The sequence below is a fragment of the Takifugu rubripes genome, chromosome 14, assembly GCF_901000725.2.
Source record: "Takifugu rubripes chromosome 14, fTakRub1.2, whole genome shotgun sequence".
Classification (NCBI taxonomy): Eukaryota; Metazoa; Chordata; class Actinopteri; order Tetraodontiformes; family Tetraodontidae; genus Takifugu; species Takifugu rubripes.
Window position 1 is genome coordinate 10,485,894 of NC_042298.1, and position 24,812 is coordinate 10,510,705.

At 45.7% G+C, this 24,812-nt stretch overlaps 3 protein-coding genes across 8 annotated transcripts; 2 read left to right on the forward strand and 1 right to left on the reverse strand.

The window, feature by feature from the left end:
- Positions 1 to 517: 517 nt before the first annotated feature.
- On the forward strand, positions 518 to 7,257 carry hdx (highly divergent homeobox). Of its 3 annotated transcripts, none has more exons than XM_003970598.3 (11): positions 518 to 666; positions 1,876 to 2,019; positions 2,178 to 2,324; positions 2,523 to 3,668; positions 3,745 to 3,801; positions 3,885 to 4,031; positions 4,391 to 4,589; positions 4,667 to 4,746; positions 5,539 to 5,643; positions 5,727 to 5,849; positions 5,933 to 7,257. In XM_003970598.3, exons 2-11 carry the CDS (start codon positions 1,954 to 1,956, stop codon positions 6,185 to 6,187), a joined length of 2,325 nt encoding a protein of 774 aa, XP_003970647.3. In that variant the 5' UTR covers positions 518 to 666; positions 1,876 to 1,953; the 3' UTR covers positions 6,188 to 7,257. The 3 variants fall into 3 exon arrangements, with proteins under 3 accessions (XP_003970647.3, XP_011609158.2, XP_029702984.1); XM_011610856.2 differs by lacking the exon at positions 518 to 666 and adding an exon at positions 791 to 960; XM_029847124.1 differs by lacking the exon at positions 518 to 666 and adding an exon at positions 1,090 to 1,360.
- A 428-nt stretch (positions 7,258 to 7,685) lies between these two features.
- rps6kal (ribosomal protein S6 kinase a, like) lies at positions 7,686 to 18,228 on the forward strand. 4 transcript variants are annotated; one of them, XM_003970599.3, is made up of 22 exons: positions 7,686 to 8,074; positions 10,296 to 10,355; positions 10,435 to 10,551; positions 10,627 to 10,708; positions 10,956 to 11,036; positions 11,708 to 11,787; positions 12,372 to 12,478; positions 13,141 to 13,178; positions 13,270 to 13,412; positions 13,487 to 13,557; positions 13,653 to 13,741; positions 13,962 to 14,026; positions 14,401 to 14,503; positions 14,673 to 14,797; positions 15,253 to 15,375; positions 15,625 to 15,714; positions 15,801 to 15,959; positions 16,034 to 16,195; positions 16,294 to 16,370; positions 16,472 to 16,589; positions 16,790 to 16,930; positions 17,486 to 18,228. In XM_003970599.3, the coding sequence occupies exons 1-22, from the start codon at positions 8,048 to 8,050 to the stop codon at positions 17,609 to 17,611; spliced, it is 2,184 nt and encodes a 727-aa protein (XP_003970648.1). In that variant the 5' UTR covers positions 7,686 to 8,047; the 3' UTR covers positions 17,612 to 18,228. The 4 variants fall into 4 exon arrangements, with proteins under 4 accessions (XP_003970648.1, XP_011609159.1, XP_011609160.1 ...); XM_011610857.2 differs by having other exon boundaries at positions 7,686 to 8,053; XM_011610858.2 differs by lacking the exon at positions 7,686 to 8,074 and adding an exon at positions 8,207 to 8,241.
- Positions 18,229 to 22,263: 4,035 nt separating this feature from the next.
- LOC101070138 (POU domain, class 3, transcription factor 4-B) lies at positions 22,264 to 24,711 on the reverse strand. The gene has a single exon (XM_003970600.2). It carries the CDS (start codon positions 24,512 to 24,514, stop codon positions 23,429 to 23,431), a length of 1,086 nt encoding a protein of 361 aa, XP_003970649.1. The 5' UTR covers positions 24,515 to 24,711; the 3' UTR covers positions 22,264 to 23,428.
- Positions 24,712 to 24,812: the final 101 nt, after the last annotated feature.

Below are 24,812 nucleotides of genomic sequence, written 5' to 3' on the forward strand. Positions count from 1 at the left end.
TAATTAGTTACTTTGTTTGGCTCTCTCATTTGCATATAATAGTCAAACTGCAAATGAAGTATTAATTTTGGTATGACTGTAACAAGACACTTTGCAAGACTGGATTAATTATCTAGTCGTATAATGATTTGGGGAAAAAAGTTATTTTCAGTCACATTTGTTTATTTTATTAAACATTTTGAAACGAAGTCACAAAGGAAGAACGTTTGAATTTAAATTCACCAGTCAAAATAATACAAGCAATCGTTTTAACACCTCATTTTGTCATATTTTACCTTATTGGTTTAATTAATACAAGCGACATGAGCGCATAATTATGGCTGTATGTTGAACTTCAAAGATATTGTTCCGGTGACCGTTTCCACGTTATTTTATGATAAACTCGCTGCCAGCCCAGAGTTTCGCCTGCTTCCATGTTTATGACCTCCTCCTCCTCCAGCAGCCCCCTGAACAAAGTCACTGGTGGGCGGGACCACTTGTTCACTTTACGGCCCTTTCAGAATGTGACAGCCGTGATCTTGAGCGCCCATTGGCTCCTGTCTGTAAATACGTCACAATCATGATTAGAATTGATGATCGGACGTTGTGATTTCATTGTCTAGCAAAGGGGACCGGGGGAGAAATCTGCTGAATTTGAACGTTCGTCTGATTTTGACATCAAAGATGGTATGTAGGAAAGTGGATTTTCTTTTTCGCTGCAGGGTTTCCCCCAAGCACTTTTGTTTGCAACCGCTCAGTGCGCGGCTCAATGGGGGCGACCATTCTGGGGTCGGGAAATCATAGATTTGAGGGAAAAGTTTAGCTGTAGCTATCCATTGGGAGGGCTATGCTAACGCTAGCTAGCGTCAGCTACCTCAGACATGGCCGCTCGGGCCTGCCAGCGACCACAGTCTGCCCTGGCCGTTGTGGTGTACCCGCTTAATGCCGACCCCCCACTCCTTAAGTTACGACGTGAGCTCGGTGATTGTTGTTTTTTTTTTTTTTTTAATTGTCTTTGTGGTTGTCCAGGGTGCTGCCGTAGCGGCGCGCCGACGTGCTCCAAGTCGTGTTTTTGTTATTTCGGTAATGTTTCCATGCAGGCTGGAGCCATGCGCAGTCAGCCGACCAAACGCGTCCCGACGCTCATTGGCCGCACAACAGTTCCGTCTGAGGCTTTTTCGCGATTTATCAACCGGCGCAACGCTCCACATTTTGTTAGCTTTAATAGGGGGAAAAAGTTTGTGTTTTTGTCTGCTCGTTGCCGCATTTCCCCCCCGCATTTCTACAGAATGAACAATCTCGTGTATTTGCTCTTAATTGCTTTTCTCCTCGCGGCAACCGTCATCATTATTGGCGTAAACCCTGCCTAGAATGCACCGGGGTGAATTTCTGCTTATTTTATTTAACTTTTGAATAAATTAATAACTAGATCGATCACAGTTTAATTTATTTTAAATCCAGAAATACAATATAAAATAGATTAGAAACGTCCATGCAGTGGTGGAGCATAGCTAATAATTATAATAACTAGAGTATTACCGTATTACATTTCTTAAGTGGGTTGTGCTGTAGGTTATAATGGAAGTCTAACGTGCAGTTATTCATTTAAATTGTGGTACATTCTTTTAACTTATTGTGAAATAATATTACACCTTTATATACAGCTACGGTTTACGTGGGAAGTCAAACGCTTCAAATGTATCCAGATTAATTAATCTAATTTAAACCTCTCTCTTTATTTATATGTAACTTCCCAATGCTTTTTCACTTTTCCCAAATGTTGCGATGTAAGAATGTAACATGTCGGCAGTTGTCAGTTATTTGATGCCAATGACGTCGTTTTCTCTTCTGTTTTAGTCCATAAATGCTAACGTAAATATTTTTATTTGCATTCAGCTTGTGTGTCAAGTGCACGGAGAAAGAATGAGGACAGTTATGTCCATCTAAAGGCTTGGTGGTCCTGCTGTGACCTTCATGGCAGCCCCATTTCCCTCCAGTAACAGAATGGATGCCTGGCCACAAAGGCGTGGACTGCAGACTGTGAGTATACCAGTATTCTAAGACCAAGCAATGCCGTAACTTCATTAGTTAAGAACGTATAAAGGTCCTGCTGGTAGGTATATATTCAAATATTCATATGCAAACCTGTCAACCTTTGGTGGGGTTCTTTATTTGTTTATTTGTTTATTTTATCTCAGATGAACTTGCGGTCAGTATTTACAGCAGAACAGCAGAGGATCCTGGAACGTTACTATGAGAATGGGATGACCAATCAAAGCAAGGCTTGCTTTCAGCTAATCCTGCAGTGTGCTCAGGAGGCCAAACTGGACTTCAGCGTTGTGCGGGTAAAATCATTTTTATGTCCCTGATCTGGCTAGAGTTGAATTCATTATGATGCTAAATCTGCTGAACAGTTCCCTCTAGTGTCAGTCTTTGATTTTAAAAACGTGTCATTGGGAATTGTGTGATTCCCACTTCGCACCTTGATCAGTTGTATCGTCCTACATGTCACCAAGATGACGGTTCACTTTTATCCCGTGCAGACGTGGGTTGGCAACAAAAGGAGGAAGTTGGCATCAAAGGTAGAACAGAACGGAGGCATGTCTCATTCCTTATCCAGCCACGGACTTGCCGGTGGATTACTCTCCAATCACACATTAGCCGGAGGTGCTTTGTCCAGTCACGGCCTGGTGGGGAGTGGTCTTCTCCCTGTTGAAATAGCTGCAGCGCGAAACATTCAGAACCGCCTTCACCTTCTCCCTCCAGCCACGTCCTTTCCCTCTTTCTCCTCAGCCTCATCCTCCCCCTCGTCTTCCTCTCCCATCAGCAGTGGAAGCAGCAGCAATAACAACAACAACAACAACGATGTCATACTGACAGGGATTTACTCCCTCAGCTCCGTCCCTCGCTCCCGACAAAGACCCACGGCCCCCCCATCCCATTCTGACTCAGAGCTCACTGCGCACACGCCTTCGTCTCTGATCAGCCAGGCCCTACAAAGCAGGAGTTCCTCCACCTCCTCGCCCCTCCACTCCAAGTTGGTTTCACTTTCTCAGTGCATCCCATCGCTCCCCTCAGCCTCAGGACCTTTAATCTACACTGCAGTCCGAAAGGGAGCTCCATCACATGGCGAAGCAGGGACAGGAATAGTACCTCACAATTGGACAAGGCAGTATGGTACAACGCAGACTAACCCTGGGTCCTCTTCCTCAAAACCTCAGACACAGCTCCAGTCCAGACCTCATTCCAGTCCCCAGCCTCCAGCACCCGCCCCTCAGAAGACCTCAGCCTCCCCAGTGCAAGACTCTTATCCTCGAATCCAACAGGCCTTCAGCTTGACCGAAGTAAATGTGGAGGACAGACTAGGGCCCGGTCAAGGGTCTTCTGAAAAACGTAACCAGGGTCACAAGCCCAGGCTCCATCCTCCAGACACCATTCACAACTTCTCCATTGCCATGGAAACTGGCAATGAGGAAGATGAGTGGCAAAGGGAAGAGGAGTTAGCAAACATGGCCGCCCAGACACACATTCGGGCGTCAGCCAGTCCAAATGTAGCTGAAGTGTCTGTGGTGAGAGGGAGCCTCACGCCCCCCACCGCGAGCTCCAGACCCACAATGCTTCACAACAGCATAACACTTCAGGGCAGCTACTCTGCGCCGACCTCACTCACAGGAGAATCCGGCACACAGGTAGGAGACGTTCAGATGCTTTTCTATCATTCACACTGAATGACTTAAGCTGAGTATATTCATCTTTGCTGTGCAGACGTCTGGTGGTATAGCTGCTGCCCCCTGGGTCCTTACTAACTCCAGAAAGCGAACAGTCAGTTAGTTTAATTTAAAATTGCATACGTATAAAATATACCGTGTATAGTAAATGTTGTACAGTGAGACTTGTGCTCTTAGCTGCAGGATCGGACCCAGTTCAGCGACGGGGACCTCATCCAACTGAAGCACTACTGGGACCGAGGCATGACCAGTCTGGGCTCTGTCTGCAGGGAAAAGATCAACGCTGCAGCAAACCAACTTGGTGTAGACACTGAAATAGTCAGGGTAACAGTTCCTTTTAGAGGCCATACAAAGGACAAATAGCAAAAAGCCTCAGTAAAAGGGTTGGGTTGGAGTGTGTGGCCACAAGTCTGTGATATTTAGGGAGAACAGTCATGTGGGGCTTGTCTAAAAATGAATCCAAATGTAAATAGGAAAGTTCTGCAAAGCTTGGATATAAATCTATCTATATAAAAATTAACACTTAGTTTTGTAAAAATCAGACATTTAAATCTCAGAATCCCATTGCTGTTGCTAACTTACAGCTCAAAAATATTGAATTAAAAAAAATCCCATTATCCTGACTTGACCTTTAAATTGCAGTGTGATTGATGTCTCCTGTTCGACTGTTCTGAAATTGGCAGACGTGGATCAGTAACAGGAGGCGGAAGTTTCGCTTGATGGGCATTGAAATTCCACCGCCTAAAGGCGGGCCGGCTGTGTTCACAGCCTCCTCTCCAGGAAACAGATCCACGGGGGAGCTCAGCCCGGACGAGGAGCGCTTCAGAATGGCCGAATCCAGAGAGGACTTGAATGACGGCGGCTCAGTGAGCCTGTCTGAAGGTAGAATGAGTGATGGCTCCACCCACTGCAGCTCTGCAGAACACTGTCTCACCATCACTCCCATGTTGTGGTTCTAGATGGCACCATCGACTCGCAGCACAGAGACAGAGAAGAGGACATTGACGGGTCCGCTGCTGCTCCACTGGCTGATAATGTGGTACTTAATTATTTCCACTTTACAGCAGAGCCTTATTAAATATAACAACTTTGGAGTAGACGCCATTGACAATATTGTGACAAATTAGATTCATTCAGTACAGTTGCTGGATGGAGGTCCTGGGCTGGTGTGGTTACATTTGGCCTGAGGTTCTGAGGCCGCATGCCACATGCACGCTCCCACTGTGCTGTGTGATTAAACTGCACGTTTTAGAGAGGCCTTTTGATCGTGGTCAGCCTGAGGCATCTTGATGTGCCACACCGATGAGGTGGATGGATTATTTCAACAAAAAGTCAGCTCATGAAAAATGGGAGCAAAAACAAAAGTGTTGTGTTTTTGTTCAGTGTGGACCAGTATGACACGGCCGCCTGCCTCAGATATTTTCTAACCACGGCAGGTTTACAAAGTTTAAGCCTGGATTTCTACTGTAAATGGAAAAGCACAAGCACAAAGCAGCTCCGTGGTTAGCATTCAGCCAATTCCTTAAAAGAAACTCCTCCAACAATGACGTGACTCAATGCAAACTGAAAATGATTTTTGTACTTTGTAGACCTGTAATCTTGTAGATCATCCTTATTCTTTTTGTTCCCCATTGATGATTAATAATTCTGATCACGGAATAGAGTATTTTGTCCATTTTAAACTTCTTTTTGGACCTAAATGAAGCTCAAAATGTGTTCAGAAAAATCCAACGAGTTTCTTTTGAATCTCTTGAGTCAATCATTTAATGTATAGAAGGTTTCCCTGTTGCTGATAAACATAAATCATGGCCTTTTCCCTTTTCTTAAACAGAAGATTGAAGTGCTCAATGAGGATGAAGAAGACGATGATGATGATTATAATGGAGATTTAGTGTCTTCAGACATTGAGCAAATACAAAACCTGTTGGAATTCAAGGTGAACACGCACACACACACGCGCCAGGCTGCAGTTATATCTGACAGATGGATTGTTTGCTGAATGCGTTTCACCTGTTTCAGCATGAGGAAGTGCAGTTCTTGGAGAATGAGCTAGAGAACCAAAAACAGAAGTATCAGGAGCTTGCAAGCTTCACAAAGAGCCTGCTGACCGCTCTGAGGAGTAATGACCTGGAGAGACAGCAGGTGACGTCGCCGATGAGAGCGCTCATCTCCAGAAACATGTCATCTGTGCTGGGACTTCTAATCTGAAGTGTTGTTGCCTTCAGGAGCTCATGGCCAGTCTACCTCAGCCTTCAGACCAGGACTGGGACATTATTGCGGAGAGTGGAGCCGAAGGAGACGTCTCCCCCGACCACGACGGCTTCCCAGCGGCTGGCGTGAACAGCGCGGAGACTCCGCCAGCACTCGTATATGAAGATGTCCCACTGGTCCAAAGGAACAAAGATGTTCAGCCAAGTGCAGTTACTGAGCCCTCTGCATCAGAGGAGCCGCTGCGGGAAGAACGGGACGATATCGGTTAGGTCACTACGCGGTTTTACACACTCCAATAGAAGCTTTTCACACCAGAGAAGAGACTCCGATTTAGCATTTACAACCTGTGTGACTCAAGGGGCAATTTGTAACATAACGAGTCTTATTTCTGGGGCATAATAACAGTAACTCCCAGAGCTTGAGTAGTTCGCCTTCTGAGAAAACCAGTAACGTCTCTCTTTTGCTGACTTAGGCATTAATCTCAGGTTCCGTTCAGACCTGGTATCAACACTGTCCCGGCCAGTCCGAATCGTACAGCTGAGCCTTCAAATCGAGCTGATCGGCCCTCACGTCACTGCTAAATTGATGTTTCCATTCATAATGTCTAGATTTAGTAGGTTGTCTCATATTTCCAGTGACGTCAGCGTTGCTCTCACTGGGGCCGTTTCCATGACACACTGTCTCCAACGGTCTGATCATGAGCGGTCAGCGCTGCGGCTAAGAAAAGCACTGTATTCTCAGTCCCCATCCTACATTCTCTGAAGGATGGGACAGACAGTGGCATTATAAAATGGAAAACAAAAAGGTTTTAAATATGTAACGGTGTGAATCTCTCACATAGCGTGATTCTGTCACTGAAATTAAAAGAATGAATGGGTTTTACTAACAGATTAGACTGTCATCAAATGACTGGAGTTTTTGATCCTCTTGATCTTGCTGCATCATCCGTGCACTCACGGTGATTTACCACCACTTATGTTGCAGATGTGAGTAGGTGGTCACCCATTGTGGCCCGGGGCACACTTTGACTGAAGCGTGCAGTGAAACTGTGGCCACACGCTGGTCTGAGTGATCATAAACGCACCCAGAGCCACTCGAGCTGTCCGGCTGCAGTCCAGTCTCTGTGAACACAATGTAGTGCCAAGTCTGAACACTGCCTGTGTTACAAATTACACCTTTGACTCATGCTTCGAGCCCCGCGCGTGGGATTAATGCTTCACTATGACTGTTCGGCTGACAAATGCCATTTCTTGTGCATATCATTTGCCTTGCTCTGGACCCGTCCAGAAAGAACAATAAACAACCTCTAATTTATCCGTGTGCAATTGTTCCTCGCTCTCTTTGTATTAAAGTAAAAACCCAGTCTGCTCGTCTAGATGATGTCAATGGCGACCTATTAAAGCAGGTCATGTGTCTGTTGATGCTCAGTGTGTGACTGTGGCCTCACCACACACATGCACACGCACACACTGCGTGGGAGAAGGAAAGGGGATGAGGTTTAAGCCGCTTAGTTTCACTTGAACTCGTAAAGGACGGGCTTATGAAGCAATAGCATTTAAGATTTCTACCGAATGCGTCCTTAAGATCAGAGGCTTGTTGCTCACCCTAAGAGGTGTCGCCCCCCCCCCCCCCAAATTTCCTATCAACCTCAAAAACATTCTTACAAGCAGCAATGACTGTCCTTTGCAGTCAAATGCTCCGGCATCGACCTCCCCCTCAAATGCACGCATGTCATGCGCAGCGTCACCCAACACTCTCTTCCCCACGTCCTTCCTCCGTCTCCACATTCGTTGCTTTTGTTTGGATGGGGGGAAATCCTTAACTGAGTTGCGTCATAAATACGTCAATAAACTTTCATTCACTGACGATCAGGTACCACGATAGCCGCCATATTCGCATCTATGGGAGGGTAGCGGCGCTTTCGGAGAGCCTATGGTTCATTCATCATCAGCGTATTCTCTCGCACGGATCTCCAGATCCCATCCCGACACAGGTCCGCTGCTTTACAGCCGAATCCTGATCACCTAAACACAACAGCCGGATTTTTTCGGAGGAACAGATATGCAACGTGGAGCGGGGGTCTAGGTAGATAACGATGCCTTAGACTTGGAGAGGAATCCTGGCACAAGATGGAGGTAAACAGCGTTAGTAGTGAGGTTAGTTGAGTCGTCGGTATCTCTTTTTATTATGCTGAGTATTATAATTGTTTTATTTTGCTGCCCCGTTAAGTTAGCATGCCCCCCCGAGGCTGAGTGGAGTTTAAATTCGCGTCACGACCTACAGCGCTCCGTGATGCAAGCTAACAGGCTAGCTAAGGCTAACAGCTGAGTATTTTTTTATTTTTGTTGCACTGTCCGGATTTTCTGGATTAATAGCCGCCGAGATTTGTTGTTCTTTATTGCTCTTCGAGCAGGACGGGTCCTTTTCCCAACCATGTCCGACCTTCCCTTTCTGTGTTTTTCTGTCACTTACACTTGTCAGTAGGAGTTTGTTTCAGGGCTAACTTAGCCTATGGAGCCGTAGCATGCTAGCTGTCAGCTTACGTGCTCGAAAGTTGGGCAAGTTTCTAATCGTTGTCCATGGTCTCTCGAAGACTGCATAAAGCGTTTTCTAACTTTCTGAAGTAGGTCAGTAAAAGCATTCGGCAATAACATGTTTACACATTAACTGCAAATAAATTAGGTCTGACGTCTTCAAATGAGCTCTGGCTAGTGGGCAGTAAGTGAATCAGCGATGCTGCTATTAGATAAAACTTCATCGCACTGACATCGTTGGATAAAATAACCGTGATTTCAAAATGAGGTTGTTCAAATGGCACATCGTTTACTGTATTCCTCAGCAGCTTGTATACTTTACACCCCGCTTAACTTGGTGGCATATTTCAGCTCATTCTATATATTTTCCATACATCTCCATCTGCATGTTTTTCTGTGGGGACACACACCCCAACAACTATCTGTCTTTGTGCACAGTGTTCCTGATTTAAAGTAACCCAAAAGCCGTTTAAGGACCCGTCAAAACACCTGTTTTAATCATTTTGATGCTTAAGGACAACAGTTGATGCAGGGGGCTTGTAAGGATCCATTAATCCAATGCAAGTGTCCCCAACCTTTCAAAAGTTTTACATCTTGTTCTACAAATAACCACTTTAATCTGCTTTCTAATGAATGCGAGTCCCTATGACGCTGCCAAGAGCTGATGTAAACACTAAGCCGTGCTGCTTGTACGGGGTGAGCAGTTCTAGATGTTTAATACAGTTTGTACGCCTATCAGTTATGATGCTGATTGGTGATTATGGTCGTGAAATGATGCTGTTTTGCACGGTTGTCAAACATGGATTTGGAGCGGCTGGGAAAAGGCTCAACCGATTGCGCCCGCAAGTGTGGGCCGCACTCCGTTACCGGCCTGGATGAGCCACAGCAAAGGTGGGAGTGAAAATGTATGTGTGAGCACACGACACAGACTTCTGCAACCCACAAAATACTCGGGTATTTTTGCCCATTGGAGTCTCGATCTGAAGGGCACGTCTTGACCGAAGGTAATGGGTTGGGTGTTTTGTTGTTCTGGAGCACAGAGATGCCAGAATTTGCTTTCTTGGCATTTGTTTTAAGGATGTACGTGAGTGTATGCCGGCGCTCCACCCACTGAGTGGGTCTGCATAGTGCTGTGACTCATCCCCCTCTTCATCACAGGCCTGGGAGAATTCACCACACAAACACACCGGACGGAACACATCTGAGCATCCCGAGCATCAACACAAAAGAACAAGTCGTGCGTTCGGCTCTTGCGGGTTCGCAGATGTCCGACTTTAATCTCCCGATAACGCCACGGCGGATGACATCTGTCAATGAAACGAATGCGCTCAGGGTGACATTGAGGATGCACCTGTTAGTGTAATCGTGTCCTTTCGGGGGCGAGGGTTTCTCTCCCCGGTGTCTTTTCCACAGGCCCTGAAAGAGCTGGACCTCAGTTTGTGATCGAGGTGCTGAAAGCTGACTGCAGCCCAAGCAAACATCAGATTCCTAAAGCCAGTCAGACATGTTGCTTTTGCAGTGGCTGGGGGATTAGGATAGAATGATAATAACGAGGGGCTTTCTGTGCAGGAGGAGCGCTAGACAGCTGGATGCACTTAGAGTATGGACTCCATACGGTTTGACCCTAGTTGAAAAGAGAAAGCAGTTTTGTGGTGGGGGGGGGTGTTAAATGGTGGTTTTTCTGCATGTGACTAATTTTGTTTGCGAGATTAGTTTTAGCGCCGTATGTGTGGGCGTGCTTCAGCCAGTGTCACCGTCCTGCTCAGCCAGAAAAGACGGGTGATGGAGGACCGTGGCTGCGTTCGCTCTTTCTGAATCCTGTTGAAATCTGGTTTGTCTGCAGATCAATGGGCATCAGGCCATGGACGAGCCCATGGAGGAGGGAGAGTCTTTCTCACACTGCGTAAGTATCGCGACTCGGGGCCGCGAGCGGCACGGGAAGACGTGTCGTGTGACGTCACGCGTGTTTGCTGTTTGTGTAGGATGAAGGGACATATGAGGAGATTCCAATCACCCATCATGTGAAAGAGGGTTGTGAGAAAGCCGAGCCGTCTCAGTTCGAACTGCTCAAAGTCCTCGGCCAGGGTTCTTTTGGCAAGGTGAGCGGACGGATCTGACGTTTCCCGCCTGTACACTTGTGGGTGTTTGTTTCTAAATCTCTCCTTTCCTCGCAGGTATTTCTGGTCAGGAAGATTCTGGGTCCAGATGCTGGTCAGTTATATGCAATGAAAGTTCTAAAAAAAGCATCGTTGAAGGGTAAATCAACCTAAGATTCATTCTGTAGCCTTGAAATAAGACTGCCGATTAAGTTGATACTGTTACAAAGTTCCACATCTTCAGTGCAGCTGGGAAAAGACGATGCTTGTGTTGTAACCTGATAAGACATAGTCTAAAAGAAAATCTTTAAGTCAGGACAAACGTGATGTAATTTCTACTCTAACCTGTCTAAATTGACCAGGTGGTTGTAGTTTTTTTCTGAGTGAGTTCTGTTTTCATCTCTCAGTCAGGGACAGAGTTCGGACCAAGATGGAAAGAGACATTTTAGTAGAAGTCAATCATCCCTTCATAGTGAAATTGCACTACGGTAAGAGAACCCTCACGTCTGCACTGCAAAACACGAGACTTCTGGTTGAACTAATTACACCTTTCTTAGCTTGTTGTGAAAAGGCTAATTGCCTCAATCCCTGGGAATCTTTTCTTGAAGCGCCCAAACATGAGTTGGTTGAGCAGTTTGTTCTTTCTAAATCTGGGAAACCTGATGGTCGGGCTGCTGTTGGTTGATTCCTTTGCCGCTGTCCTCCAGTACTTATCTGGCGAGCTCAGTGTTTCTTCTGACAAGCTCTATCTGTGCCAGAAGTGTTTCACCCAAACCTGCAGATGATTGCAGGAGCTGTGCTGCAGTAATGTGACCAGAAAATACTTTTTTTTTTAATCCTCCTCTCTGACTTCCAGAATTTGTTCTGCTTATTAATCATATTACGGTTGTCAGTTGCATTAGATAAACGTCTGGAGACGGGTCTTGTCTTTGGTTCTCACTATTAAAATCATTTAATGTGCCTTTCTGCGGGTTTGGTAAAAGCTTAAGGATCACTTGTGCACCCAACATGCAAATAATTGCGGAGCTGCACACGTGCAGCCATACAGAGGCTTTACATCTTTAGAATGAGCATCTATAATATCCACTTTTAACCCTTTCATTTTGATGAACTGAAAGTCTAATTAGGAGGCTAATTCCCTCATTTTGTTGTTTCTCAGCCTTTCAGACAGAAGGGAAACTATATTTAATACTGGACTTTCTCAGGGGAGGGGATGTATTCACTCGCTTATCCAAAGAGGTAAGCTGATGTCCCTGATCACCGTTTATTAGCCGCCTCGCTTTATTCCATGTTTTATGTTGCTTATAAAATGATTGCTGCAGCATCATTTCCTCGACAGGCCATGTTACTGTATCGTGCGCAGTAAAACGTGGCAGCATTCGAGGTCGAGCTGCAATCAGATTATTATAAGCCTTCCATGTTTTGTTTTACACTATTTACGATCGCATTTCTGCGTGGAAACGACGGCTCCTTGTGCGATCTTTATTTGCATGTCAATGATCGTTTCCTCCGCGGTTAAAAGGCTTCGATCTCTTTCGCTGCTTTCTCGGAGCAGAAAGATTTTTTTGATTGCTCTCTAGACGCACTTCAGCATTCAAGCGTCTTTTTGTACCCAAGCGAAGCTGCTGGCAGTGTCAAGTCAACACTTTCCCCCAATCATCTAACTCCTGCCAAATGTTAATATTGTGACAGTAATAATCGCTTTTATTTCTTCAGTTTACTCTGAATCCTGCAATTAACGTTGAAGTTGTGTGTCTTTTATCTGAATGTGTCTCCTCTCCTCTTCCTGAGTTCAGAGAGTAAATTTGTCCAGTTCTTATCAGGTTATGTTTACAGAGGAAGATGTGAAATTCTACCTTGCAGAGCTGGCCCTAGCCCTCGACCATCTGCACAACCTGGGCATAGTTTACAGAGATCTCAAGCCAGAGAAGTATGACAACTCCCCTTCCACTTTCACCAACAAGTCTCTTCTTACCTAAAAACCATCAACAGTGTCGTCTCATGCGCCCCTTTACTGTTAAAGACCAGAAGAGTTGTTTTATTTCTCCTAACTTCTCTTTGAAATTGTAGACAAATTAACATTTAGCCAGTTGCTCTGTAACAAGGCAGCAGCAGCTTTTGCATTGAAGGAAAAGTGAGCTCAAAGCCACAAAGTGCTCCATTTTTAAGACAAGAACTCTCTGTATTGGTTCCAGTTTATGCTGTCTAATGTTCTGCTGCTTCCCAAAATCCATTTGTCTTAAGACTAAACTGGGTCTGCTCCCGTTTTTCCTGATAAGGTCCAGGAGTAGAAAATAGAGAAGAACAGCTTGCAACAGCTCAGATATTTATGGTAATTTTAGGTTATTCTCCAGTGTAGGATGACGGCACCATTACTTTAGATTTAAATCTGTTAAAGGATTTCTTGCGATATTCCCACACACACTTTTCAATATCAGTATTCAAAGGCCTTTGTTCCGACAAACGCAGCATTATTTTGAACAAGTCCAGTTTTCATTCACCTCCAGTACTGATATCAGACCTCTCGTGGTCTTTCATACTGAGCTTTAATAGCATTCAGTGTATTCAAGAGAACATGTTCTTGTCTTTCAGCATCTTACTTGATGAAGCTGGACATATAAAGTTAACAGGTAGGATTCCTCGCGTCCCCCACGTTCAGCTTTTAACCATCATCTGTTTTCGAGAGTATCCGTATGTTCCCTTTTCTTTACTGTCGCGCAGACTTTGGCCTGAGTAAAGAGTCAGTGGATGCTGATAAGAAGGCTTATTCCTTCTGTGGTACGGTGGAGTATATGGCCCCTGAGGTGGTCAACAGGAGAGGACACACACAGAGTGCAGACTGGTGGTCTTTGGGAGTACTCATGGTATGGGACCCGCCCATCCACACACACACACACACACCCAACTGGCTGTAAAATCTTGTTTATTACACTTGCAGTTTGAGATGCTAACAGGAACATTACCATTCCAAGGGAAAGACCGCAACGAGACCATGAACATGATCCTTAAGTAAGTCGTAAAGTGTGTTAAATACTCTCAAAACACTGAAGAAATGTGATTTATCTAGAAGTTCTGATGAGTCTCTGTTCTCTTCTCCCTGTTAGAGCAAAGTTGGGGATGCCCCAGTTCCTCAGCTTGGAGGCCCAGAGTTTGCTCCGGATGCTTTTCAAACGTAACCCCGCTAACAGACTAGGTAACGCGCTTTAAAGCCGTGTGTATGGAACAAAAGGGAGCGAGGTGTGCTGAAGCCGAGCCTGGCGCTCGCTCAGCTTGAACTTGTTACAGTTTGGCGCCCACATAAATCGCACGCTGGAACACCACTGGGAGAGAGATGTGTGAATGTGTTGAGCCTCTAAAAACGATAAAAAGCAAACGCGCCAGGTTGACTGAACCCGTGTGATCCATCTCTTCAGGGGCTGGGCCTGATGGAGTGGAGGAGATCAAGCGGCACTCGTTCTTTTCCACCATCGACTGGAATGTAAGCGCGCACACAAGCACCTACAGCCTACTCATTTCTCACATACACGCACATGAATAATTCTCCAGCTTGTGTTGAGAATTCACACCTAACAAACGGTTGGCGTGGTAAATGCTGGCCATCAGTCGTGGCCATGCCAACTGTGTTTGTGTGTGTCTGGGCAGGCGGCCAGTCCTGGCTGTGTGTGCACTAATAGCCTGGTGTGAGTGTTTAAGAGCCAGCAGGATGCTTTTGGCTGGCCCGGGTTGCAACGGGATGGGAAGGGGGGGGTTCACCTGGAAGGGGTCTTGGCTTCACTTTCACATATGTTCGCTCACGTTTAAGCCTGCGGTGGTGTTTGATTTCTCTAACTCGTACCTGTGGGGTCTTTGCAGAAACTCTACAGGAGAGAGCTGCAGCCCCCATTTAAACCTGCAGCAGGCAAACCAGATGACACGTTCTGCTTTGACCCCGAGTTCACTGCTAAAACGCCTAAAGGTAAATAAAAACCCACACACACGCATGTTCTTGCCACATAGTTTTGAGCAGTAGATGCTCCTGCAGCCATGGAAACTGCAACAGAGCACTGTCAAAAGACGCCACATTTTCAGATGGCGCCTAAACGCTAGTCTTGTGTGCATGTTATTAATTATCTGTGTGTACTTAGATTCCCCAGGTATCCCTCCCAGTGCAAATGCCCACCAGCTTTTCAAAGGCTTCAGTTTTGTTGCACCAGCCCCAATGGATGAAAACAAGGGCTCCCCGCTGCTCAGCATACTCCCTATAGTTCAGGTGAGCAGACTTTAGCCCTGCATATGTCAACATTCAAACACACTGTATTTCCATCCATCCATCCAAGTTCATCAAAGAAACAAGGAGAGTTTAGATTTTAATCTCTCTCTATTTGTGATATATCTCCTGCATTTATTAATAGAAGCCCACTCTTACTGTTGCTGAGCTTTTATGTCGGTTTAGTTTTAAAACTTGACCAATGGAGCACTTCTCAGCTGCACTAGCTGCCCACACAAGGCATCTGCAGAAGGCTGATCGCAGCATAACGGCAGATTTTATAATAGACACAGTCCTAAATATAAAGTTAAAGAGATACATTAACAAAATTTAGACCAGTGGTTACAGTCACTTGCAAAGGCCGGAAAACTTGAACTCGGCTAAGCTGCTTTCATGAAGCGAAGAACCACCTGCAGTCGTCACAGGATGCTCTGATGGTCTTTCTTTTGATTATTTAGATGCACGGAGGCTCAGCCAAGTTCTCTGATCTGTACGAGCTGCAGGAGGACATCGGTGTGGGCTCTTACTCAATTTGTAAACGTTGTGTACATCGAGTGTCAGCCATGGACTATGCTGTGAAGGTAGAGGTGTTAAAACTGTTTGAGGAAAAAAATATGTCCTAATATCACATCACAAAACTCTCACACTCACGCAGAATAGGTCATTTAAAGTATGATATCTGCAGTTGAGTTTAAACTATTTTTAAAAAGATGTCCCGAAACTGACCAGCAGAGGGCAGCAAAGCCTTGAAGTCCAATTTAATCCCGTCAAATGGATTTTTTTATCTGATGTCTATACAGCCACTGAACACACTGTTTACTATGGCTCAGATTATAGATAAAATCAAGAGAGATCCCTCTGAGGAAATTGAAATCCTGATGCGATATGGGCAGCATCCCAACATCATCACCCTGAAAGACGTAAGTGATATTTGAGACCCATATTGGCTGTTAACGGGCACGCTGACTCAAGGGCTGCCTGCCACGCATGTGCACTCCTGTGTCAGGTGTATGATGAGGGCAGGTACGTATACCTGGTGATGGAGCTGATGAAAGGAGGTGAGCTGTTGGACAAGATCCTCAGACAGAAGTTCTTCTCTGAGAGAGAGGCCAGTGCTGTGCTCTACACCATCACCAAGACTGTTCACTACCTCCACTGCCAAGGGGTGAGGAAACGCTCCACGTGAGTCAGGAGGGCAAACGTGTTCTCCTCTGATGCCTTCCCTGTTCACCTACACAGGTGGTACACCGCGACCTGAAACCCAGTAACATCCTCTACATGGATGACTCGGGAAATCCCGACTCTATCAGGATATGTGACTTTGGATTTGCTAAGCAGCTTCGGGGAGGAAACGGCTTGCTCCTCACCCCCTGTTACACTGCCAACTTTGTGGCACCGGAGGTGAGGAGGGGGGACTCATCCAAGATGGAAACCCTTAAATATCAAATTTGTCAAATCAATGCAGAATCTTATAACCTATTTTCTCTGTGTGTCTCCAGGTACTAATGCGGCAAGGTTACGATGCAGCCTGTGACATCTGGAGTTTAGGAGTTCTACTGTATACCATGCTAGCAGGGTACGACGTTCACTCATAACTGCTCAACAGGTCTCATATACATACTTACAAGTTCTTTTTTTTTATAGACGTCTGTGCACTTTTCACCTTTTCTGTTTCAGGTACACACCGTTTGCTAACGGGCCAAATGACACACCAGAGGAGATTCTTCTCCGAATTGGATCTGGAAAGTTTTCTCTGACAGGAGGCAACTGGGATACTGTGTCAGACACCTCAAAGGTACAAGTATTATCCTTTTTTTTCAAATTTATGTTTTACATAGAGGGATACTAGCCTAAAGCTCATAGCAAATGTTTAGCACATTTTCTACAGTTACAAGAACTATATTTTTATGTCTCCAACGCACATAACCAATGCTACGTACGCTCCGAGCTAATTCCTCTCCATGAAACCTTCAAAGTTATTTGTCTGTAATGCAGGACCTGCTGTCACACATGCTCCATGTGGACCCTCACCAGCGATACACAGCAGAGCAGGTTCTAAAACATTCCTGGATCACCTGCAGAGACACATTACCACACTTCCAGCTCACACGTCATGATGCACCTCACCTTGTCAAGGTAAAGGCGGTCTTCATAAACACACCTCTGTTTGTTTTAAGAATCCAGAGCTGATGGGAAGGAAGAAGATGACGTTTAAAGAGTTTACCCAAAGGGGAAACTTTACGCTTGGGTAGATGCTGAATGAGCAGCCTCAGTTCTCTATTTCAGTCTTAGTTTTACATTAAGCATTTAATATATCTGCACTTGCTGAAAAGGTTTTTTTGTGGAGCATCTTCAAATATTCAGTAAATGTATCACATGATCCTGATTCATCTCTGGATAAGTGGGTGTTGCCAGTTGAATAAATGCAGCGCACTTCACTGTCGAATAAGATGTTTGCATAACTCAAAATGTGAATAGGCTGCAATTATGACTGGAGTGTGAGTACTGGTAGTACAAAAATTTACATAAATCTCTCCAAATTAGTGACTGTACTATTTGTCCAGAACTTCTTCTCAAGTTGTTTCAAAACTATGAGTCTGTGCTGGGATTGGCAACCGATCAGCTACAGTGCATAAAGAGTTGATAATGGAATTTGTGGAAAGCTTCAGACCTGTTGCTTTTGTTTTCCAGGGAGCCATGGCTGCCACTTATTCAGCACTGAGCCAGAAAACAAGTCAGCCTGTGTTGGAGCCCGTAGCAGCTTCCAGTCTAGCCCAGAGACGCAGTATGAAGAAACTCACCTCGACAGACATGTAGGCAAACACACTGCTCGCCCTCCATTTCTGACCTCACTCTCAGACTGTCAGATGCAAAAAAAAAAAAAGAAGAAGAAAAAAAAAAAAGTTGTGCACGCAGACCGAAATCCTGGCCAGTCCCACCTACTGTCTCCCCTTTTAATCTATTTATTTGACACGCCTCAACATATGCACGCAAACAAATCCACTCACACTGGAAGCCGTCAGCTGAAGAGGAAGAGGGGACAAGTCACATATCTGTTACTGCTCTGGAGACAGCCTTGTATTTATTTCTATAGCTTTCATATGCACTCGCCCTCCTCGCCTTTCATTCTTTCTTCCTTAGGGAAGAAACGCACCAGCTAATGTTCTCCTTCACTGTGATTGGCTGATTCAAAGCTGCTTCGGTAAACTGTGCCCCCCCTCTCCCAATCTCCCCACTGCTCTTCGTCTACACTCTGTCATCCTCCTCCAGTTCTCCCCTTTCTCGTTTACTTTGGCTCTCTTTACTTCTTTCCTTCAAAACACGCAACGTCACGCGCGAGTGTGTCGGCAGGATGATCTTGTGAGGGGATCTCTTACGACTGTTCCCTCTCTTGATGAATTTCATTCGAGGGGGATTAAAAAAAAAAAAAAAAAGTACCTCAGGATCAAAATCATCTGCCAACACATTTGGGGACATAAAAGCATGTGTGGACAAGAAAAACAAGCTTCCTGTCCCTAAAATTGACTGTCTGACTCATTTTACATTGTGATGCTAATAATGTATCAATAAATATAAAATAAGCTGCATTTGGGGGAAAGATATTAAAAGTTTGAAGGTGAAATAATGTGATAATTAAAACGGTAATTCTAGTGTGCATAATATATATATATATATACTTTATATATGTAGTGATGAGATAAAGAGCATGTGGGGGAGCTGTTGGGATTTCTGGGGGGGGACAGGATTAACCCTGTCAAACCAGAAAGACGACAAAAAATTCCATGGATATCTCTTCAGAAAGACATTGTGGAAATTGTATGATATTGTATTTATTTCATCTGATTTTTAAGATTCTATTTTTCTTTCAATTTCTGTATATATTGACATTAAAGATCATTATTGACATGCAGTCGGGCTGGAGTGATTTTGTCTGTGACCCAAGGAAGTAGAAAAGAGTTGCTGGCATCCACACAGCAACAGTGAACACAACGCACAGATTTGTTCTCCTTTTCTTTTATATCTGATTAATCTGGTTGTTTTTAGAATGCAGATCGACGTCAATCTTTGGACTGCACTTCTTGGCCCATCAGATATCTGATAATCTGAGTTGGAGTTTTAAAACTTTCCCAAATTTTGTCTCATTGATGGAAATGTGAAAAACATTGAGGGCGTATCTGGTCTAAGTGAATTCTGCTTTCTCTTATATGTGGTGTCTTATTTTCACTTTCTAAACTGGTTTAAGGGCCATAACCCGCGGGTAAATTATATCGAAACTGTATTTTAATGTATTCTGTGCAAATTTGATTTAAAGCTTGATACCTCTTTGCGTTTTATCCTGGATGCAGTTACCACTAATGGCCACTGGGTGGAAACAGTGTCGAAGCCAGGAGAAACGGGATGTGGATGGGCTGTGGAGCCCAGTGTCCAACATGAGTCTGTCTCCTGTCCTTATGTAAATGATCAGTCTCATTGCTTTGTCTGTCCAACCCCCCACTCCCCTGAGAGTACGGTCCCCCAGCCAGTGGTGCATAAAGAGAAGTGTGGAGGGGGGGGGGGGAGAAGTGTCCTCATGCTTCAATCCATCTGTTTTCCTACCTAGATCTCATCCTCTGTTATCTGGTCATGACAGCTCTATGACACACGCATGCACGCTTGGCCTATAGACCAGCTGTTGTCCTTTTTCCTGAAACTGTCCGAGCTGTCTGCCCCCCACCCCCCACCCGCCTGTATTAGATGTATTTCACAGCCAGCCTGGGAGCTGGGAGGTAAACACTGGAGCTAATTGTTTTGACATACTGCTCTTTGTTTTGGCCTCCTGGTGCTAATCAACCACTTGGCTGCCTGGCAGGGGGAGCGACGCTCACGTTTGGGAGGAAACTCAACAAAAAAAAAAAGGTATACAGGTGCTGCAGTTACAGTTGCAGTCCACGTTTGTTTGCCAGTTCCCACAGCGCCTTGGCGGCTAGGTAGCACCCTGCTCAGGTGTGAATCTATTTATCCTCATTAACAAGCATCTCCCTAAAGTCAGCCAATTAACACGCTGCTCCTAATGAAGCCATTAGCTGTCAGATGAGGTAGAAGCAATGCTTGTCAGGAGTCCACTGTTTTTGTGTGTGTGTGTGTGTGCGTGCATGCTCGTACCCACTCTTGCTGCTAATAAAAGCAGGAGAATTAATGGAGTGAGTGTGTGTGATAATGAGTTAATGTGGAACAAGCAGGACGAGCAGTGATCAGCCCTCCTGTCTTAAATGAAGATATCAGACACAGTGATTTACTCCCTCGTAGTCAGAAACAGGCCGTTCACATATAGGCTGTGAGTCATTCGTGTGTGTGTGTGTGTGTGTGTTTAGGAACACTGGGAACACGGTGACACATGAGGACGTAACCTGCTTCCAGGAACCAGACATGTAGTTTGAGGATTGAAAGTTATTTGTGATGCTGCTGAGGCCCCCCTACTGCAGTGCTGGGGAGAAACTCTTTAATCCACCTGCAGCCACTTATGGTCCCATCCAGGTTTACTCCTGGTATCGGCCTCACAATAACTGGCGCTCTCTTCTGTAATGGTTTGTCAAGGTCATTTAGCACGACCTTAATATGGTTTGAATTGTCAACCAAAAGGCAAAGACACGCGTGAGGCAGCCTGAACAGGAGCCGATGAGTTCACAGAACCTTTTAATGGCTTTTTCCACATTTCGGCGTCAATGATTAAACACAATGAAGCTTTCTTGAGTGCGAACAGCCCTGGGTCGGCGAGGCGAAGGCACTAAATAAGAATCCACATCAGTTGTTTATTCTCGAGGCTTGTTTCAGATATATTCCAGTCTCTGAACACTGGAAACACTCTGCAGTGTCCAGTTTACTCTGAGAATTTCTCCCCTAGAACAATTTGTTTACTTTCAATTTAAATTGGGTTTGTTTGCTTTCGTTTGATCCATCTTGGGCCTTTGACATTTGGGATGAATTCAGTGTTTCATGTTCAAATTTTAAGAAGCGGTGTGACTCTGCAAAAGTTGTGCGTGCGTCGCTGCCATCATCCGCTGCAGGTGAACGGCGTTCGTCCTCGGAGTGCGCCATGCTGCCGCCGCTCCGCTCGCTATTGTTGCTGATCATCAATTTGCTCTGACTCGGGATCTGATTCAGACGCTCAATTATCTGCCGGCGCAAAGCCGATTCATCTCACCTCCAGCTTATGGGCAGAAATAATGACCACAAATTCCTGACACAACTGTAATTTGCTTCCATCTCACACCAGTTATTTTTTGAATGTCTTTTACACTTTTCCTTCTTTTTTTTTTCTTTTGCTTGGGTATCAGTTCTTCTTTAAAGGCATATTGGAGGGGTGGCAGCAGAGGATTTGTGAAGCTGCCTGACTCCACACTGAATGAGGTGAAAGAGGCTCAAGGATACTGCAGTGCTGCTCTGGACCTTGGCTTGCTTTGCTTGTTTGGCTCGGCTTCTCTCCAGGGGCGTTTATTTGCCCCCCGGAAATCAGGGATTATTTCAAACTAACACAGATGGATAGAATCAATCATACATGGTTTTACTTTTCTCTTCTTCAGCATAACTACCTTCTTTCACCTCCACCCTCACGCCCCTCTCCTCTCTCTTTCTCTCTCCCGTTTTCCCTCTCTCGGTCTCCCCCAACCCCCCTCTCAGGGCTGCAGACTGAGGAGATGCATAAATTCAGATGCATTAGTATTCCAGTCAGGCTCACCATTTCAAGGCAAGGCCTAGCACCCTTCCGCCTCTCCTCCTCTTGTTTCTCCCCTCCTTCGCTCTCCAGCACTATTTTGAATCATTTAAGCGGAGCTGCATTTGTAGGCCTACTTATTTTCAAACCATTCCTAAATTATTTTTAGGCATCTTGATTTTTTACCAGTATAGCCCCAGTTTGCCCTCGCATTGCCAATTATACGCAGCTGTAGTCTTTGAAATGAGATTCATCTGCTTCTGATTGTGTGTGTGTCTGTGTGGCTGTGCGCGTGTGTGTTTTGCTGTCAAGCCAAGCGGGCCAGGCGATAAATCACGCATGTCTGATTGAGGGAGGGCAGAGGGCCCGGACAATAACATTTCAGTGAAAGTGCCGGACAAAGCCCGGTTTGCTCTGATCCTGGAGAGTTTGGTCCCACAGAACCACTGGACCTCCATGGTACAGCTGTGGTGACGGACAAACAGACAGACAGGCAGACAGACAGACAGACAGACAGGCAGCAACATGACAAGATGAACCTTTGACACAAAATTGCTCTAATGTTGTGAGTGCAGTCGCTTGGTAAAATATGAAACACCAGTTTTTTAACTGAACCCAGTTCCAGTTTCATCTTTACAAAAATAAATGTTGATTTTTTTTTGCATTTTAAAAATAAATAGTACAATAATAATAATAATAATAATAATAATAACAATAATAATAATAATAATTTAAAATTAATCCAACTGTGGTTGTTTTTTTCTTTTGGACAGACCAGTTGTAACAAGAAATTGTTTATTACAACATACATAGTTTATTTCAAAACATAATACAAGCTTTTATACTGAAAATAAATAATTACTTGAGCTGTCGTTGAAATTTGGAATCAAACCGCCAAAACAGTTCAGTCTTACTGAAAATATTGTTTTTTTTCCCCCACATTGCTAATTAAGTGCATGAATAACTAAGAGATTTCTTTAAATTAATGACTTCCAAATGGTAATATATAAAACTGTACAATATTGGAAAAAATACTTAAGAAATAAACCGATAACAGGAGTATTTACGATTATAAAATTTTGATATTGGACGTACAATAAAATTATAGGCAGGTGCAGAGCGTTGTTAACCCCTCTCTCTATCGGCTCTGGTTCAGAGTCCGCACAGTTTATGTGGTCGAAGATGATTTAAATCAAATAAATGAATTTATAAATAGTTGGAACCGTGTGCGTGCGTGCGTGTGTATGTGTGTGTGCTACAGGCCAAAATGGAGGACTTTAAGTGCTATTAGGTTGGTAGCAGTACCTCTACGGTGGAAATGATGACCTGTAACTCAAACCAAACCAGAAAAAAGCCCAACACATATGTTACAGAATATAATGATGCAAATATGATGAGAACTAAAGCACCGTCCAAAGCCGAGGGGAGCGCAAGCTGGACTGTAAAATGGCCTCTGGTGTTGCAACAAACCAATTGAGAAAAGTGTTGTTATCATTTTGGGAGCACACAATAGAAGCAACGCGGCCAGAGCAAATCAAAACAAAGCAGCGGTCACATCTTAATCACGAACACCGAGCTGATGACGAGTGGTGACACAAACCAAAGGCGCTGGCAGGTCATATAGGCACATTTTTGTATTTATATCCCGGGATGTAGAAAAGAATTTGGCGGGCTCCAAAGAGAATCAGAAATATGACGTATGGGTTCTTTTTTTCGTTTGATATGCCGCTATAGAATAATGCCCTCGTGACAGTTAGAAAATGGCGAAGGCTGAGCAGGTGTCTGTAATTGTTATTGTCGTGTTTCAGTGCTGGAGGCATGTGAAGGAGTCTGTGCTGGGACGGGCTGCGGGGGCCACGGCGCGTCCCTGCGCTCGACAGTCTGTGGCCGGGGGGGTGGGGGTGGGGGTGGGGGGGAAAGGGGGATTCCTCCCGGCGCTTCGGTCAGAGATCATGACACGATGAGGCGTCTCCTGCGCTCCCGCTGTGAGAATACGGTCCATCGTGTGGCGGCGGTTCTCCCGGCGGCGTCATGCGCTTCTCCTTCTGCCTCCGGTTGCAGAACCACACGCGCACCACCTCCTTCTCCAGCTGCAGCGTGTCCGCCAGAGACGTGATCTCCTGCGCCGACGGCTTGGGACACTTGAGAAAGTGCGTCTCTAGAACCCCCTTCACGCTGACCTCGATGGACGTCCTCTTCTTCCTCTTTCTCCCCTGAGCTGCGATCTTGTCTATACTGCTCGAGCTTCCCGTGGACGAATCAGCCTCCTCCAGCCACTTGTTCAGCAGCGGCTTCAGTTTGCACATATTTTTAAAGCTCAGCTGCAGAGCCTCGAACCTGCAGATGGTCGTTTGGGAAAAGACGTTACCGTACAACGTGCCCAAAGCCAAGCCCACGTCCGCCTGCGTAAAACCCAGCTTGATCCTGCGTTGCTTGAACTGCTTGGCAAAGTGCTCCAGCTCGTCAGAAGTCGGAGTCTCCTCGTCTGAGTGGTCGTGGCAGTGGTGCCCGCCGAGGTCGCTGTGGTCGGGGCTGAGTGTATCCCTGAGGCCCGGGTGCATGCCTTGGCCCTGCGGATTGGGTGGAGGCGTGAGGCCACCGTGGTCCAACATGCCGTTAACGGTGAAGCCCGCCTGGGAGTAGATATTAATCTGCTGCACGCTGGAGGAGTTATGGGACACCGGAGTTCCCCAGGCTCCTCCGGGGTGGCTGCCATGGTTGTTGTGATGAGGGGAGTGATGCGCAACGTGCGGAGAGCGGTGATGGATGATGCCAAGCTGCAGGTCTTCTCGGCCAGGTTTGATGTCCTGCTGCTCCATGGAGGACGACCAGGGGCTGCCCTCCGACAGACTGCTTGCCCATTGGTGCCCGAGGGGATGCCCGTTGTTTTGGACGCTCTGCAGATAGTCACTCTGGAGGAGTTTCTGGTGTCCTCTGTAGGGGCTAGCAGGCTGCATAGCCTGGCTGTCCGGGTGGATCATGGGGCTAGAACTGAGCAGGGTATAGGGGCTGGAGGCAGCTGTGGCCATGCTGGCTGCTGAACCCCACTAGTGCTACTGAAGCGAGGGAGCAGTCCAGCCTCTGACATCTCCCTCTCTCTGGAGCTTCGACAGCAGCCTGGCTTTGACTGACAGCCTCCGCCACCACTCAGAGGACGCCGGAGACGCGGTGACGTCACGCGCCCACCAATGACGGCGCAGTTATCCGAACCTCAGGATTTGGAAACAACGCGTCGGATAGGAAAGGGTTACGCGCATTCGAACCGGAAGTGAGTCTGAGTGCTGGTCCAGTGGTCCTGGCAGCTAAATGTGCGCGTGGAGCGCAGTT

Coding starts and splice junctions, on each gene's coding strand:
- LOC101070138 (XM_003970600.2), bottom strand. CDS start 24,514: ATGGCCACAGCTGCCTCCAGCCCCTATACCCTGCTCAGTTCTAGCCCC.
- hdx (XM_003970598.3), top strand. CDS start 1,954: ATGGCAGCCCCATTTCCCTCCAGTAACAGAATGGATGCCTGGCCACAA. Junction 3,669..3,744: donor CAGGAGAATCCGGCACACAG/GTAGGAGACGTT, acceptor TTTGCTGTGCAG/ACGTCTGGTGGTATAGCTGC. Junction 4,747..5,538: donor CTCCACTGGCTGATAATGTG/GTACTTAATTAT, acceptor TTTCTTAAACAG/AAGATTGAAGTGCTCAATGA.
- rps6kal (XM_003970599.3), top strand. CDS start 8,048: ATGGAGGTAAACAGCGTTAGTAGTGAG. Junction 10,356..10,434: donor GAGAGTCTTTCTCACACTGC/GTAAGTATCGCG, acceptor CTGTTTGTGTAG/GATGAAGGGACATATGAGGA. Junction 13,413..13,486: donor GGTCTTTGGGAGTACTCATG/GTATGGGACCCG, acceptor TTACACTTGCAG/TTTGAGATGCTAACAGGAAC.